Here is a 14236-nt window from a genome sequence, read left to right as displayed (position 1 = left end):
TTTTTTTTTTTCTCCTCTTCTTTTCTTTCCCCCTCTGCCTTTGTCCCGCTTAGTAACTGGGCTCTGACCAATCGCCGGCTGGCCGGCCAACGCCGGCTGGCTCCTGATTGGCCCGCTTGGGGCGCGCAGCCGTCTCCCGCTCCTTTGCTGGAGGAAGGCAGACAAAAGACGCAGGCTCCGGGCTCCGGCAACCCGGATCAGCCAATCACCACTCACCTTATCCTCTCTTTCTACCCCCTCCTTCCCTCTCTCCTCTCCCTCCCGGCCGGGCTCGCGTGCTCCCGGCTCTGACTCCTGGCGTGCGGCCAGCGCCCGGACCGTACCATTCTGATTGAGGCTGGGGGGAGAGAGGATGAATGATTAAGAAGTCGAAACCCAGAGAGTGTTGGAGAGAATTGAAAGCCGAAGTGGAGGACAGTTTTCTGAACACTTTCACAGGCACCTGATAGAATCCCCAGTACATCGAGTCGGAATAGAGGGGAAGGAGCAATAGTGATGTCGCTTGTCCCCCCTGCCCAGTGTGGCTGGGTGGCGCCTCAGCGGGGGAGCGTGAGGCGGGGGAGGGTGTCCCCCTCCGCGCCGTTAAAATGAAACTCTAGTGGTTGGAGTCAGGGCAGAGCGTGAGGGGAGCCGGCACTGGCGGGCTTATTTATCGCCCGGCGGGAGCGCCCAGTCGGGTACCCGCTAACTGGACTTTCCGACGGGCCCTCATCTCGAGGCTGCAGCAGCTTCGGTTCCGAGCTTGACTGAAACGGAGCCCGAGTCCCGGCCCCTGAGGGGATCGCTCTCTGCAGACCAGTGGGACCCCGAAACTTGAACGCAATACCCACCCCCCTTTTTATGCCTTCCTTTGTCACTTCCTCACCTTTCTCCCAGCGCGTTCTTTTTCTCCCCGCTCTTCATTCTCCCTCCCTCGAAGGACACAAAAGTGGCTGCCGAGGAAAGATTTGGAGGCAGTGGGAGCTTTTCTCTTTGGAGAGCGACTGTGTGGAAGGGATTTTTGGGAAGCTGCTTTTTAACACCTCAGCCCTCTGCCACCCCAAGCCTCCCTGTACCTCTCTGAGGAGAAAAAGCCCGTAGACTGAAAGTTCGGGGGGCATTTTGCTGGGTGCTGTTAAGAGGAGAGGGGGGAGGACCCCATCCTCGTCCTGGTAGTTGGCTGGACTTGTACCGGCCGTTGGAAACCCCGAAGTACATATCCGTGTGGGACTTTACAGATCTATATTTTTAGATTTTTAAATATCAGATAAAAAAATATATGCTTTCTATATATTTCCTGACGACCTGCCCCTGACTGCGCGATGTACAATACGGTGTGGAGTATGGACCGCGATGACGCAGACTGGAGGGAGGTGATGATGCCCTATTCGACAGAACTGATATTTTATATTGAAATGGATCCTCCAGGTACTTGGGAGAGAAAAAGAATCTTGTGATGGGTCTGATTTGTATATAACGAGACCTTGGTGGTGTTTTCAGGGCATAAGTGTTCCTGGGAGCGCTAGGTCTGGGATGAGGGGCAGATTTGCAGTTAGAGCTGCAGTGAAACTGCTTCTGGTTTATCCGTTTAAAGTTTGCAGTTAGGACCCTGATCCTATTGTCCTGCGAGGGTGGGGGTGGGGGCTGGAGTGGGGGTGGGAGGAAAGACCCGTTTCTTTTACTTCTTTGCCTTTGCGTGTCGTTCAGGTTTTTGTTGTGCCTCCTCCCCCCCCCCCTTTTTTTTTTTGCAATTTAAGATTCTTCTACCTGCAAAGGATGCTTTATATCCGAGCCTTGAAGTCAGTCTTTCCCTTTGGGGGAATTCTTTAAAGCTTGGCATTTCATACGTTTGTCTTATTTGGTTCCTGTGTTTTACCTTCGTTAACTTCTGAAACTGGGTTGCTTATGTGATTATTCATTTTAAGACCCCCTTTTTCTCTTACAGAAACCAAATGCCGGTTAGTGATTTTCAGGGATTGGGCGTTTTTATTCAGTCATGGTCTTAGTCTGAGGTTTTTCTTCTCAGGATATAGTCTATCAGAGAGATCTACGTGCAGTATTTTATTACTCTTTTAATTTATGGTGATTTAATTTATGGGATAGGGTTTAATGTAACTTCAATTCTTAGAGCAAAAAAAAAGGAACCTTCCTTTTTTGTGTGAATATATGTGATGTGTACATATATGTGATAGGTTTGAATACACATGATGTAAAGTATACATATACAGTATTTTTACTTCAGAGCTTTGTCTGAGACCCTTACAGACATTTTGTGTATCTGGTAGGAAAGGAAAAGGAAGGGAAAATGGAAAAGTTAGGTAGTTGTTTTTCTTTAAATTCTAACCCCATTTTATGATTTTTAGCTGTCAGATTTTCAAACCCTTTTTTGTAGCTATAGATGCTTTACGTAATGATTTTGAAAAGGAGAGGGCCTTTGTGACTCCTTATTTTTGTTGAGGTTGAATTGATTATGTCTTTTAAAAATGTGTAAATATGTTAAGCTTACAGAATAAATTGTGTGTCATTGGGGAACCTCAATTATTATAAGACTATTTTTGGAAACCTTTGAAAGGATTGGAGCCCATGCAAGTGTAATGAAGTATAACTGTCTTGTAGAATGTATATAGAAATTATTTCTTGTGTCCTTGTGAGCTGTAAATCATCCTTTGTTTTTTTTCCAATTAGAGTGTTAAATAATGCTATATCAAAAACTCCTATTAAACCAACCTTTTTTACTCTTAATGATTACTTAACATTTTTCTCTTTTCCCTTCATTTTGGAGCCTTCTTTATTTGCTTTTGTAATTGTGACTGCAATCCAGATGCAGCTTTTCAGTGTTTTGCAAAGTTTGTAAGATTTGCCACCCATCTATTGTGTGTATTTCCCCCTTTGTTTCCCCCTAACGGTAAAGCATCATTTCTATTAGATGCATTTGTCATTCATGTAAATGGAAATTTAGTACATCATTGGGTCCTCCTGCAAAAAGTAAAGTTAATAATTCTAGATTTCTATTATAAGAATTATATATTCAAACTGCCTCAGAATCACTGTATCATAGTATCTTGCTTTGCAGACATACAAAGGGAATTTGTTGGGTGGAGAGGTGAGTAGGGAGGAGGGGAGAAAATGAAGCAGGCACTAATGTTTGAAAAATATTTTTCTATGAGGCCCATATTGGCCAAGCTGAGTTGTCCATAAGTGAATTAAAAAAAAAAAAGTTGACTATTATAATTATGTAGTGATGTGGGTCTTATAAGGTTGTATAGAAAATTCTGATCCAAACTTTGTGCATTTACAGAGAAATAAACTTTTGAGTTTAAAATGTTCATTCTTGGATGAAGTTTTGCATACTGAGATTCTATTCAAAATATTGGAAATATGCATATGCTGTTCTTTATTACCCATTTTGTAGCTTTAATGTAGATTATGGCTAGTTATGCCTAACAGCTTTTTGGAAGCACACTTGAATATGCTGGAATATTGCCTGTGATGCGAATGGTTTTTAATGGAAATAATATGAATGCCAGTCTTGTTTTGTGTGATAAATTAAGGTTTTGAAACATTTAAAACTAAGTAAATTATTAGTGAAGAGGTTGCAGCATGTCTTGTATCTGTCTTCTTCCTACCTCCTATCCCAGCTCAAACCTCTTATTTCCTGACTGGACTGTTTTGATAGTGTTCTAACTATTCTTACTGTTCTCCCTGTTTCTACTTTGTTCAATCTACAGTATTATTAAAGCACCGTCTGATGATTTGCCTTCCAGTGGTAAATCTTCAAATGACTCTGAAAACCTTCCGGTGGCTTTCCTTTGCTTATTAAAAAGAGTCCCAGATTGCTTACCTTGTCATATAAGTCCCCCCCCCCCCTTTTTTTGCTTGCAACCTAATTTTCCAGTTTGGTCTCTTCCTAGAGTCCATCACAGGTACTGTGGAAAGCTATTTTATGCTTGCTGTTTCTTGAATGTATGCTTTTTTCTCTTCCTAGGATGCTTTTCACTACCATTGGTTACTTGCTGTAATCTTACATATGTTTAAGGTCTACCCTTAGATGCCTTCTTTGCAAGGATCTATGTTTCCCGATCCCTCCTGTTAGAAGACATCCTTCCTTTCCTTTCCTTTTCTCTTCTAGCACTTCTCAGAACTTCTTTTCATTCTGTCTATGGAGTAGCTTCTGTGTTTATGTATACTCCCTCCCCCCTCCCCCCATGGAATTGTCTTCCCATCAAGTTATGAGCTTCTTAGCTTGCTCAATTCTTGCAAGCAGTAGACAATTTAGTAAATATGTGTTGAATTAATAAATATCTAAGGAGCACCATTTCTTTCTAGCCTCTAAGTGCTTTTCTACTTACGGTCCTTGGTCACCTCATTCTTTGCCTATTGCAATAGCCTAGAGTTAAATAACTTGATTTAGACAGTTGTTGACTTAGGGCCCTTAACTGTAATATTAATATTACAGTTTTAAAAATGATTTTCATCTTCATTTAAGACTGAACCATAAATGCAAAATTGTTATCCATTATTGCTTCCAGTGGCCTCAAAAACTGTTTTCCAAAGGTGTTTCCCTCCAGCCTATTTTTTAAAAAACTGCCATTACCATGCATCCTAAAGGTTTCTAATAACTGTATGGATTGCTACATCTACTGTAATTCACTGACAATGTAAGGATTGGATCCAAATGTTCGATGTCTTAATCTTTATTTCCCAGAAGCAGTAGAAATAGTGAACTGTTCAGATGAAACAAAACTTTTTATTTTGGAAATGTTAAGAGTGTGGTACAAAGAATTGCTTTTGAGTATCTTGGTTAGTCCTGTTGTGATTTGGGAATCAGGATTATTCCGTAATAGAACAGTTGCTGGGTAGGCCTCTCAAAGAGCCCTGTCTCTTGTATAGGAGCTATTGGAGGATTACAGATATACAGCTGATGATAAACTCCTGCCCAAAGCTATAGACAGTGGTCTGTAGGCTAGCACTTTAGTTTTGACTTTGTTGTTTTTATTTTGGGAAGATATAACAGGTGATTTCTTTTTATAATTAATGGATACATTCTTTTAAAGATTGTCTATAGACATTTTTCTTATCAAAACAAATTTCTGAAATTATCTGTAGGGCAGCAACATCTCTTCAGTATAATTAGAAAATTAGAAGTTTTTATTGGCAAAATACAGGAAGGTCTAGAAAAGTGGTTCTCTGTTTTTTGGTCTGAGTACCCCTTTTATAATCTTAAAAATTATTGAGGATCTCAAAGAGCTATTTACTAATATTTACTCTATTAGAATAAAATTAAGAAATTTAAAAATTTGATTCATTTAAAAATAATAAAATATTACACGTTAACATCTTTTTTTTTTTAAAGATTTATTTATTTATTCGAGAGAGATAGAGCACCAGTAGGGAAGGGCAGAGGCAGAGGGAGAGAGAGAATCCTCAAGCACACTGCCCACTGAGCGTGTAGCCTGACAAGAGGCTTGATCCCAGGACCCTGAGATCATGAACTGAGCCATCTAGGCTCCCCTAACGTAATTTATTTTAATGAAAAAATAACTATATTAAAAAGAAACAAGTGAAGAGAGTGGCCATTGTTTTATATTTTGCAAATAGTTTTAATGTCTGGCATTTTAATCTTTAATGTCTGGCTTAATGGAAAACCTCTAAATTCCCATGTCTGGGGTGCCTTGGTGGCTCAGTTGGTTAAGCGTCTGCCTTCGGCTCAGGTCATGATCCCGGAGTCCTGGGACTGAGTCCCACATCTGGCTCCCTGCTCAGCAGGGAGTCCACTTCTCCCCCTGCCCTTCACCCTGTGTGTGCGCTTGCTCTCAAATAAAATCTTAAAAAAAAAAAAAATTCCCATGTCTGCTCCTGTATTCAATCTGTTGAGATACCACAGGTTTTAGCCTCTGGAAAACTCCACTATACAGATGTGAGAGAATGAGTGCAAAAGGCAAATAATGTCTTAGTAATACTATGAAAATATTTTTGGCCCCTTGGATCCTCTGAAAGGGTCTTGGAGACACGCAGGGGGTCTATGGACTACACTTTAAGAACTAGTCTGGAAGTTACATGGTTTGTGACTATATAGTTTGATGGTCAATCTAGGAAAGTATTTTCTGACTTTTTTTGAATACAGATGAAAAGATTGTTTCAGGAAACTTACTTGCTTACTCTGGCATACTGGGTATTTTCATCCTAGTGAAATTTAGATTGACATTCTGGTGGAGAACTAGCACACTGGCCCTGTGGTTGGGGAAAATACTTGCTGAGAAACACACTGAAGAAATAGGTCACCTGCCACCATGTGGTCCTTACTGTTAGCAGGTTGGGCATTCTACTGTGGTTGAATTTTTGTAACTGAACATTTGATGGGTTATTATATAAATGCTTCTCCTGTGTGTGGTAAGATATTTTATGAGCTTAGTGTCATTTTTAAAATGATATTGTAGTGTGGGACAAATGTTAATATAATCAAATGATGGGAAAGCCATGCCAAATTTGTTTGCATCTTCTTCTTAAAAAGATTAGTCATTGCTTTCATTTAACATATTATAGTTTATAGTATACTCAGCTGTATTTCATTAGAAGTATGATAATTCTCCATTTGATAATGCTTTTAAAATTCATTCTCATCATTGTTTCATGCTGAATACCTTTATATTTTTCTTAGAATATAGGAAAGATTGGACATGTTTATGGTCACCATATTTAAGAAAGTAGGTAGAAAAATAATTACAAGTATGTTTATGTAATATAATTTTATTGATATTAAAGGGGGGGGATGCAGTGTGAGTGAAGTAGAAAGAACACAGGCTTTGGAAACATGATAGGGCTTCCAAACCTAGCTTTGCTTCTTACCAATACCAAGGTTATATGGCTCGTACTTAACCTCTTTCTGCATTGAGAAGCAGGGTGGTAGTGCTCTTTTGTAAAATTGATTTAATACTGTACCTTTCAGAGTTTTTCTGGGGATTAGATATACTATATCAATATCTAGCACAGTGTTTTGTACATGGTATAGACCTGATTCATTGTAGCTTATATCTTTTTTTTTTTTTAGTATTATTTTTTTTTTTAGCAATCTCTATATCCAACATGGGGCTCAAACTCACATTTCCAAGATCAAGAGTCACGTGCTTCTCTGAATGAACCAGCCAGGTGCCCCATTGTAGCTTATATCTTAAAGCATGTTGTTAACATGTAATTATCCCAAGTCTACCTCTTTGAATACTCTTGCAGTCAGAACGTTTTGAGTTATCTTGCTCCATCTTTTTCCCCTTCATCCCTGACATTTAAACTGGAGTAATTTTGTTTTTGGAAGAGTTCTCTAGGGTCTTTTTATATTATAGCATCTCATGAGTCTATGGAAATGTCATTCCAAGTCATCCTTTCTTTTTAGTTTCTATTGCTCTGGTCTAATTCCTCATCACCACATATTTGAAGTGATTTATAATGAAGGTAATAGTTACTAACATTTGTTGAATGTATGGACCAAGCATTATGTTAAATGTTTTTACATGTACTATTACTGTTTGCCACACCAACAACCTTATAAAATAGGTACTATTATTACCTCACTTTACAGACAGGAAACTGAGACTTAGATATGTTTAATAACTTATTCAGTGCCTCACAGCTAGCAAGTAGCAGAGCAGGTCTGTCTTGCTAACACCCTGGTTCTTTTTTTTAAAGATTTTATTTATTCATTTGAGACACAGAGATGCGGAGAGAGAGAGCATGAGCAGAGGGGAGACAGAGGGAGAGGGAGAAGCAGGTTCCCTGCTGAGCAGAAAGCCCGACGCGGGGCTCGATCCCAGGACCCTGGAATCATGACCTGAGCTGAAGGCAGACACCCAACCATCTGAGCCACCCAGGTGCCCCAACACCCTGGTTCTTTTTTTTTTTTTTTTAAAGATTTTATTTATTTATTTGAGAGAGAGAGAATGAGAGAGAGCACATGAGAGAGGGGAGGGTCAGAGGGAGAAGCAGACTCCCTGCTGAGCAGGAAGCCTGATGCGGGACTCCATCCAGGGACTCCAGGATCATGACCTGAGCCGAAGGCAGTCGCTTAACCAACTGAGCCACCCAGGCGCCCAACACCCTGGTTCTTAACCAGTAAGCACCTCCTAACTGGTTGCTCTGTTTCTAATTTCTTCTTCTCTTCCCCTATAAATGTATCCAGAGTTCTTCAGCCAGGTTAATCCTACTCAAATGTTATTTTGAAATAATTTTTAAATACAGGAAATAATCAGAAGCTATCCGTTTCTTTTAAGCAGAGGCCATATTCTTAAACTAGGCATACATGATCTTTAGCACCAATTTACATTTCCAACTTATTAATCCTCTATTCTCATTTTTTTAAAAGTAAACTCTACTCTCAACGTGGGGTTCAAACTCACAACCCTGAGATCAAGAATCACCTGCTCTACTGACTGAGACAGTCAGGTTGTCCCCCCTCCCCCCCGCCCCATTCTCATTTTTACTTTTAGCCCAGTTCCTTGCTATCCACTGCATACCCTTTCCTATTCCAATCTTCAGCCTTTTCCTTATGCTGCTGCTTATGTTAGATTATGCCCATCCCACCCCCATCTTCAAATTTGGATCCTTTGCAGGTCCCCTTTTCTTCCTCCAAAATTTCTAGCACTGAGTCACATAATTATCTAGGACTACAGTCCATTGTTTTGATACAAAATCATGTTATGTTAAAGACATTTAGTTATTTTGTGAATATAATTTGTCTCCCCAAAACAAGATCAGTTTCTTGAGGTCAGACTATATATTTCTTTCTTTTTTCTTTTTTTTTTCCCCCTCAAAATACCCTGTTCTCAAATATTTTATTGAAGTCATAGGCCTGTGGATCTAACCAGCTTCATTTTGTGACTTAAGTTTTAAAATGTTGATAATATTTATTAAACAACATGTGACCTTTAAGCTTATAAAGATTATTTATTTATTTATTTTAAGATTTTATTTATTGGGATGCCTGGGTGGCTCAGTTGGTTAAGTGTCTGCCTTCAGCTCAGGTCATGATCCCAGAGTCCTGGGATCAAGCCCCACATCGGGCTCCCTGCTCAGTGGGGAGCCTGCTTCTCCCTCTGCCTGCTGCTTCCCCACCTTGTGCTAGCTCTCTCTCTCTCTTTCTGACAAATAGCGAACAAGTAAGGGGATCATCAGAGGGTGAGGGGAGAAGTAGGCTTCCCACTGAGCAGGGAGCCCGATGCGGGGCTGGATCCCAGGACCCTGGGATCATGACCTGAGGCGAAGGCAGATGCTTAACCAACTGAGCCACCCACGTGCCCCAAGATAATTTATTCTAACAAAGGAAATAATGAAAAAGTACAATCCTTAATATTAGCAAAATTTTATGGTTTTGAGTTAGTCATTTTTGAAATTTTGAAGAATTAGAAGTGAGTAGTAAATTTTGAAAGTTTGTTAGGCTAGTTGTACACAGCACTGTGCCAAATGTAGATTTAAATTACCCAATGTGTTATACCAGTTAAATTTAGAATGTGTAGGACTTGATTTGGGATAACAAGGTAAGGTCAGCCAAGTAGCCTCATAAGATTAGTTTCCAAATTGTTTGCCGATATATGATCTATTTGTTGTTCTTTGTGAATATTTGTAAATTCATATAAAGTAAGAGGTTTATCTTTTTTTTAATATAAAAGAGTCAGTAGGCTACGTCCAGCCTGCCACATCCTACCATTTTGCATGTGTCTTGTCAATATAAAAACTGCCCTGTGCCCTGTGAATATAAGCAACACAAAGCTAAAGTCAATACCATGATGTCATACCATCTACCATTATCCAGCCTTGGATTGTTTGTGGGCCAGATTGTTTACCTCTGTCTAAGGGTATAGGGCAACAAATCAAGAGCTTGTGTCGGTGTCATCTTAAATACTTTATAGTTTTCATTTTTAAACCTAAGAAAAAGTAAATTCAATCACAAATCAAAATTTAAAATTTGTGTATAAATTGTTTTGGAGAATACCTTATTGAAATGAATTGTTTATGCTTGAAAAATACCACTTTGGAGTTTTTTTTCATGTGCACCGTTCTTTTTAACTTTCTAACTCCACAAGAACACTTAGTATAGTATAATTCATATTGAATTTCTAATACGCATTTGTGGAATTAACCACGAACCTTTTTTTTTTTTACTTTAAAGATTTTATCTTTAGGTAATTTCTACACTCAGTGTGGGGCTCAAACTCAACCCCAATATCAAGAGTTGCACACTCCACAACTGAGCCAGCCAGGCATCCCAACCACAGACTTTTTTTGAGATTAGTTCTGGGATATCTTTCATAAAAAAAATACTATATTTTCAGCTACAAGCAGCAGGAATCTAATTCAAAATGGATTAAGAAATAAGAAATTTTATCTTCTCATATGAGCAGCTTCAGGTGTTGGTTGATTACATCAGTTCAACAATGCCAGTGAAATCTCATATTCTTTCAACTGTTCAGTTCTGCTCTCCTTGGAATTGGCTTCATCCACAGACTAGTAGCAAAATGGTATAGTGATTCCAGGTGTCATATCCATACAGAAGAACTTTTTTTTTGTAAATACAATTGACCAAAAATTTTTAAGATTATTCTAGTATAGTTAACATATAATGTCATATTGGTTTCAGGTGTACAATATAGTGATTCAACAATTCTATATACCTACCCAAGAACTTCTAAAAGAAGAAAGAGGTATCTTCCTATGCTTCTTTACAGAGAGAAGAAACTTTCTCTAAAAACCTCTAGCAGACTTCTTTCACATCTTTTTGGCCAGAATTGAGTCCTATGCTTATTCCTGACTCAATCAGTAGTGACTACCCTTGAACTAATCATGGCCATGCCTGAATTTGGGAGTGGTAAAAACTTCCCCTGAGGTTTTGTATTGGGGAGGGATTCTGTTAGGAAGGAAGGAGGGGATGAATGCTAGCTAGGTAGATAATAGTGGCCATTTTGGAAAGTAGTTTGGAGAACCATACCTCCTTCCAGAGTTCTTTGTGTTTGTAAATAAAAAGAATTAGCATTTTTTTTTCCTTTTTCAAAACTCTAATCTAGTTGTGGGAAATAGTTTCCTTATTCTAAATTGGAATTCACAGGGTCACATAGTACTGAGAGTTAATATAAAGTTAAGCAGTCATGCTTGATTTCGGCTTGCGTCATGATCTCAGTGTCCTGGGATGGAGCCCCACATTGGGCTCCATGCTCAGCGGGGCAGGGGGAGTGTCTGCTTGAGGATTCTCTCCCTTCCTCTCCTCCTCCCCCTGCTCACGTTTTCTCTCTCTCCAAAATAAATAATATATATTTTTAAAAAGACAGGTCTTTTTGTCAGTTGCTTACTAGAAGATGAGGAAGCTAACTTCTCTGGTTGACCATTTCCTTATTTGAAGCATGTAGGTATTGGGAATAGAGTATATTAGTGTGTCAGTTAATGAGTATGAGAGAACATTTTGCCAAACCATAAAGTCCACATTCCAAAGTTTAGTAAGTTAAGTAATAAGCTTGACCTGTGGCACGATTTATGATTTGAATGACTAGCATTAAAAATTAGGACACTACTGGGGCGCCTGGGTGGCTCAGTCATTAAGCATCTGCCTTCAGCTCAGGTCACGATCCCAGGGTCCTGGAATTGAGCCCTGCCTCGGGCTCCCTGCTCTGCAGGAAGCCTGCTTCTCCCTGTCCCACTCCCCCTGCTTGTGTTCCCTCTCTCTCTGTCAAATAAATAAAATCTTAAAAAAAAAAAAAATTAGGACACTACTTTAACCTATAGATCATGTCTTTCTTTTTTTTTTTTTTTTAAAAGATTTTATTTATTTATTTATGAGAGAGAGAGAGGCAGAGGGAGAAGCAGACTTCCCACAGAGCGGGGAGCCCGATGCGGGACTCGATCCCAGGACTCCGGGACTATGACCTGAGCGGAAGGCAGACGCTTAACCATCTGAGCCACCCAGGCGCCCAGATCATGTCTTTCAATTAAAATGTACTGTAGCTAAGTATTGAATTTTCAGTATAAATTGTATAGTGGGGTGGTTAAGAGCGCTGTCTCTGGAATCAGACTGCCTGAGTTTAGATTGTGTCTCTGCCACTTTCTAGTATGTGTCATTGGGCAACTTATATTTTCTGTGTTTTGGTTTCTTCACCCCCAAATTAGGGCTGATAATGGTCCCTCCTTCAATGGGATTGTTGTGAGGATTTAGTAAATTCATAACTGTAAAGCACTTAACGTGGTGCCTGGAACATATTAAGCACCCATAGATTTTTTTTTTTAAAGATTTTATTCATTTGACACAGAGCGTGTGCGCACAAGCAGGGGGAGTGGCAGGCAGAGGGAGAAGCAGGCTCCCCACAGAGCAGGGTGAGCCCAATGTGGGACTCGATCCCAGGACCCCGGGATCATGACCTGAGCCAAGGGCAGTTGCTTAACCAACTGAACCACCCAGGTGCCCCCCATAAATGTTTTTGTTCATGTATTCATGTTTTTCAACAAATATTTGATGGTCAGGCACTGTTCTAGGTATAACAATGAACAGAACAGCAAAACTTGATAAATTCATGAAATGTTTTAAGGGAGGGGAGAAAGTAGAGAATAAACAAATTTATAGGGTATCAGGGTGGCTCAGTTGGTTAAGCGTCTGACTTTGGCTCAGGTCATGATCTCAGGTCCTGGGATTGAGCCCTGAATCAGGCTCCCTGCTCACTCTCTCAAATAAATAAAATCTTTTAAAAAAATTGTAACATGCTATTTAGGGGTGCCTGGGGGGCTCAGTTGGTTAAGCGGCTGCCTTTGGCTCCGGTCATGATCCCAGGGTCCTGGGATCAAGCCCCATGTGGGATTCCCTGCTCAACGGGGAGCCTGCTTTTCCCGCTTCCCCTGCTTGTATACACACACTCTCTCTCTCTCTCTCTCTCGATCTCTCAAAATCTTAAAAAAAAAAAAAGTCATAACATGCCTCTTAAAAAAACAAACAAAACCCCCCACAAATTTATAAGTAAAATACATAGTGATGGTTATAAATAATAGGGAAAAAAAGCAGAGAAGGAAAATAGGGTTGGGAGGGAGGGGGCATTATTTTATTTTTACTTTTTTTAAAGTTTTTTTAAGATTTGTATTTTTATTTGACAGAGACAGCATAGAGGGAACACAGCAGGGGGAGTGGGAGAGGGAGAAGCAGGCTTCCCGCTGAGCAGGGAGCCTGATGCAGGGCTTGATCCCAGGACCTTGGGATCATGACCTGAGCCGAAGGCAGATGCTTAACAACTTAGCCACCCAGGTGCTCCTTTTTTAAAAAATTTAATTTAAATTTCAGTTAACATATAGTGTAATATTAGGTTCAGGTGTACAATATAGTGATTCAGCTCTTCCATACAACACTCGGTGCTCATCACAAGGGTCTTCCTTAATCCCTATCACCTATTTAACTCATCCTCCTGCCCACCTCCCCCCTAGTAACCCATCCATTTGTTCTCTATAGTTAAGAGTCTGTTTCTTGGTTTGGCTCTCTTTTTATCCCTTTGCTTGTTTCTTTTGTTTCTTAAATTCCACGTGAATGAAATCATATGTGTTTGTCTTTCTCTGACTTACTTTGCTTAGCATAATACTCTCTAGCTTTATCCATGTCTTTGCAAATGGCAAGATTTCATTACTTTTTATGGTTAATAGTCCATAGTGTGTGTGTATCACATCTTCTTTAGCCATTCATCAATCATTGGACACTTGGGCTGATGCCATAATTTGGCCAATATAGATAATGATGCTATAAACATTGGGGTGCGTGTATTGCTCTGATTTAGTATTTTTGTATTCTTTGGGTAAACACCTAATAGTGCAATTGCTGGGTCATAAGGTAGTTCTATTTTTAACTGTCTGAGGAACGTCTGTACGGTTTTCCACAGTGGCTGTACCAGTTTGCATTCCCATTTCCCAACAAAAGTGCAAGAGGGTTCCCCTTTCTCTACATCCTCACCACCACCTGTTATTTCTTGTGTTTTTGATTTTAGCCATCCTGACAGGTGTGAGGTGATATCATAGTTTTGATTTGTATTTCCCTGGTGGTCAGTGAAAGACATTCCATGCTCCTGGATTGGAAGGACAAATATTGTTAAAATGTCTATACTACCCAAAGCAATCTATACATTTAATGCAATCCCTATCAAAATACCAACAGCATTTTTCACAGAGCTGGAACAAACAATCCTAAAATGTGTATATGGAAGCACAAAAGACCCCGAATTTAGCCAAAGCAACCTTGAAAAAGAAAAGCAAAGTT

At 39.8% G+C, this 14236-nt stretch overlaps 1 protein-coding gene across 1 annotated transcript in view; it reads left to right on the top strand.

The window, feature by feature from the left end:
• Nucleotides 1–562: 562 nt before the first annotated feature.
• Nucleotides 563–14236, top strand: part of PIK3R3 (phosphoinositide-3-kinase regulatory subunit 3) — a 102840-nt gene continuing 89166 nt past the window's right edge. The window contains exon 1 of the mRNA XM_006729018.3: nt 563–1407. Coding sequence (XP_006729081.1) covers nt 1302–1407 — 106 coding nt within the window. The 5' untranslated portion in view covers nt 563–1301. The remainder of the gene's footprint in view (nt 1408–14236) is intronic.

This window comes from Leptonychotes weddellii, chromosome 4 (genome assembly GCF_054177405.1).
Source record: "Leptonychotes weddellii isolate Sample4059 chromosome 4, ASM5417740v2, whole genome shotgun sequence".
In the NCBI taxonomy this organism is placed as follows: domain Eukaryota; kingdom Metazoa; phylum Chordata; class Mammalia; order Carnivora; family Phocidae; genus Leptonychotes; species Leptonychotes weddellii.
This window is presented reverse-complemented; position numbering and strand designations above follow the sequence as displayed.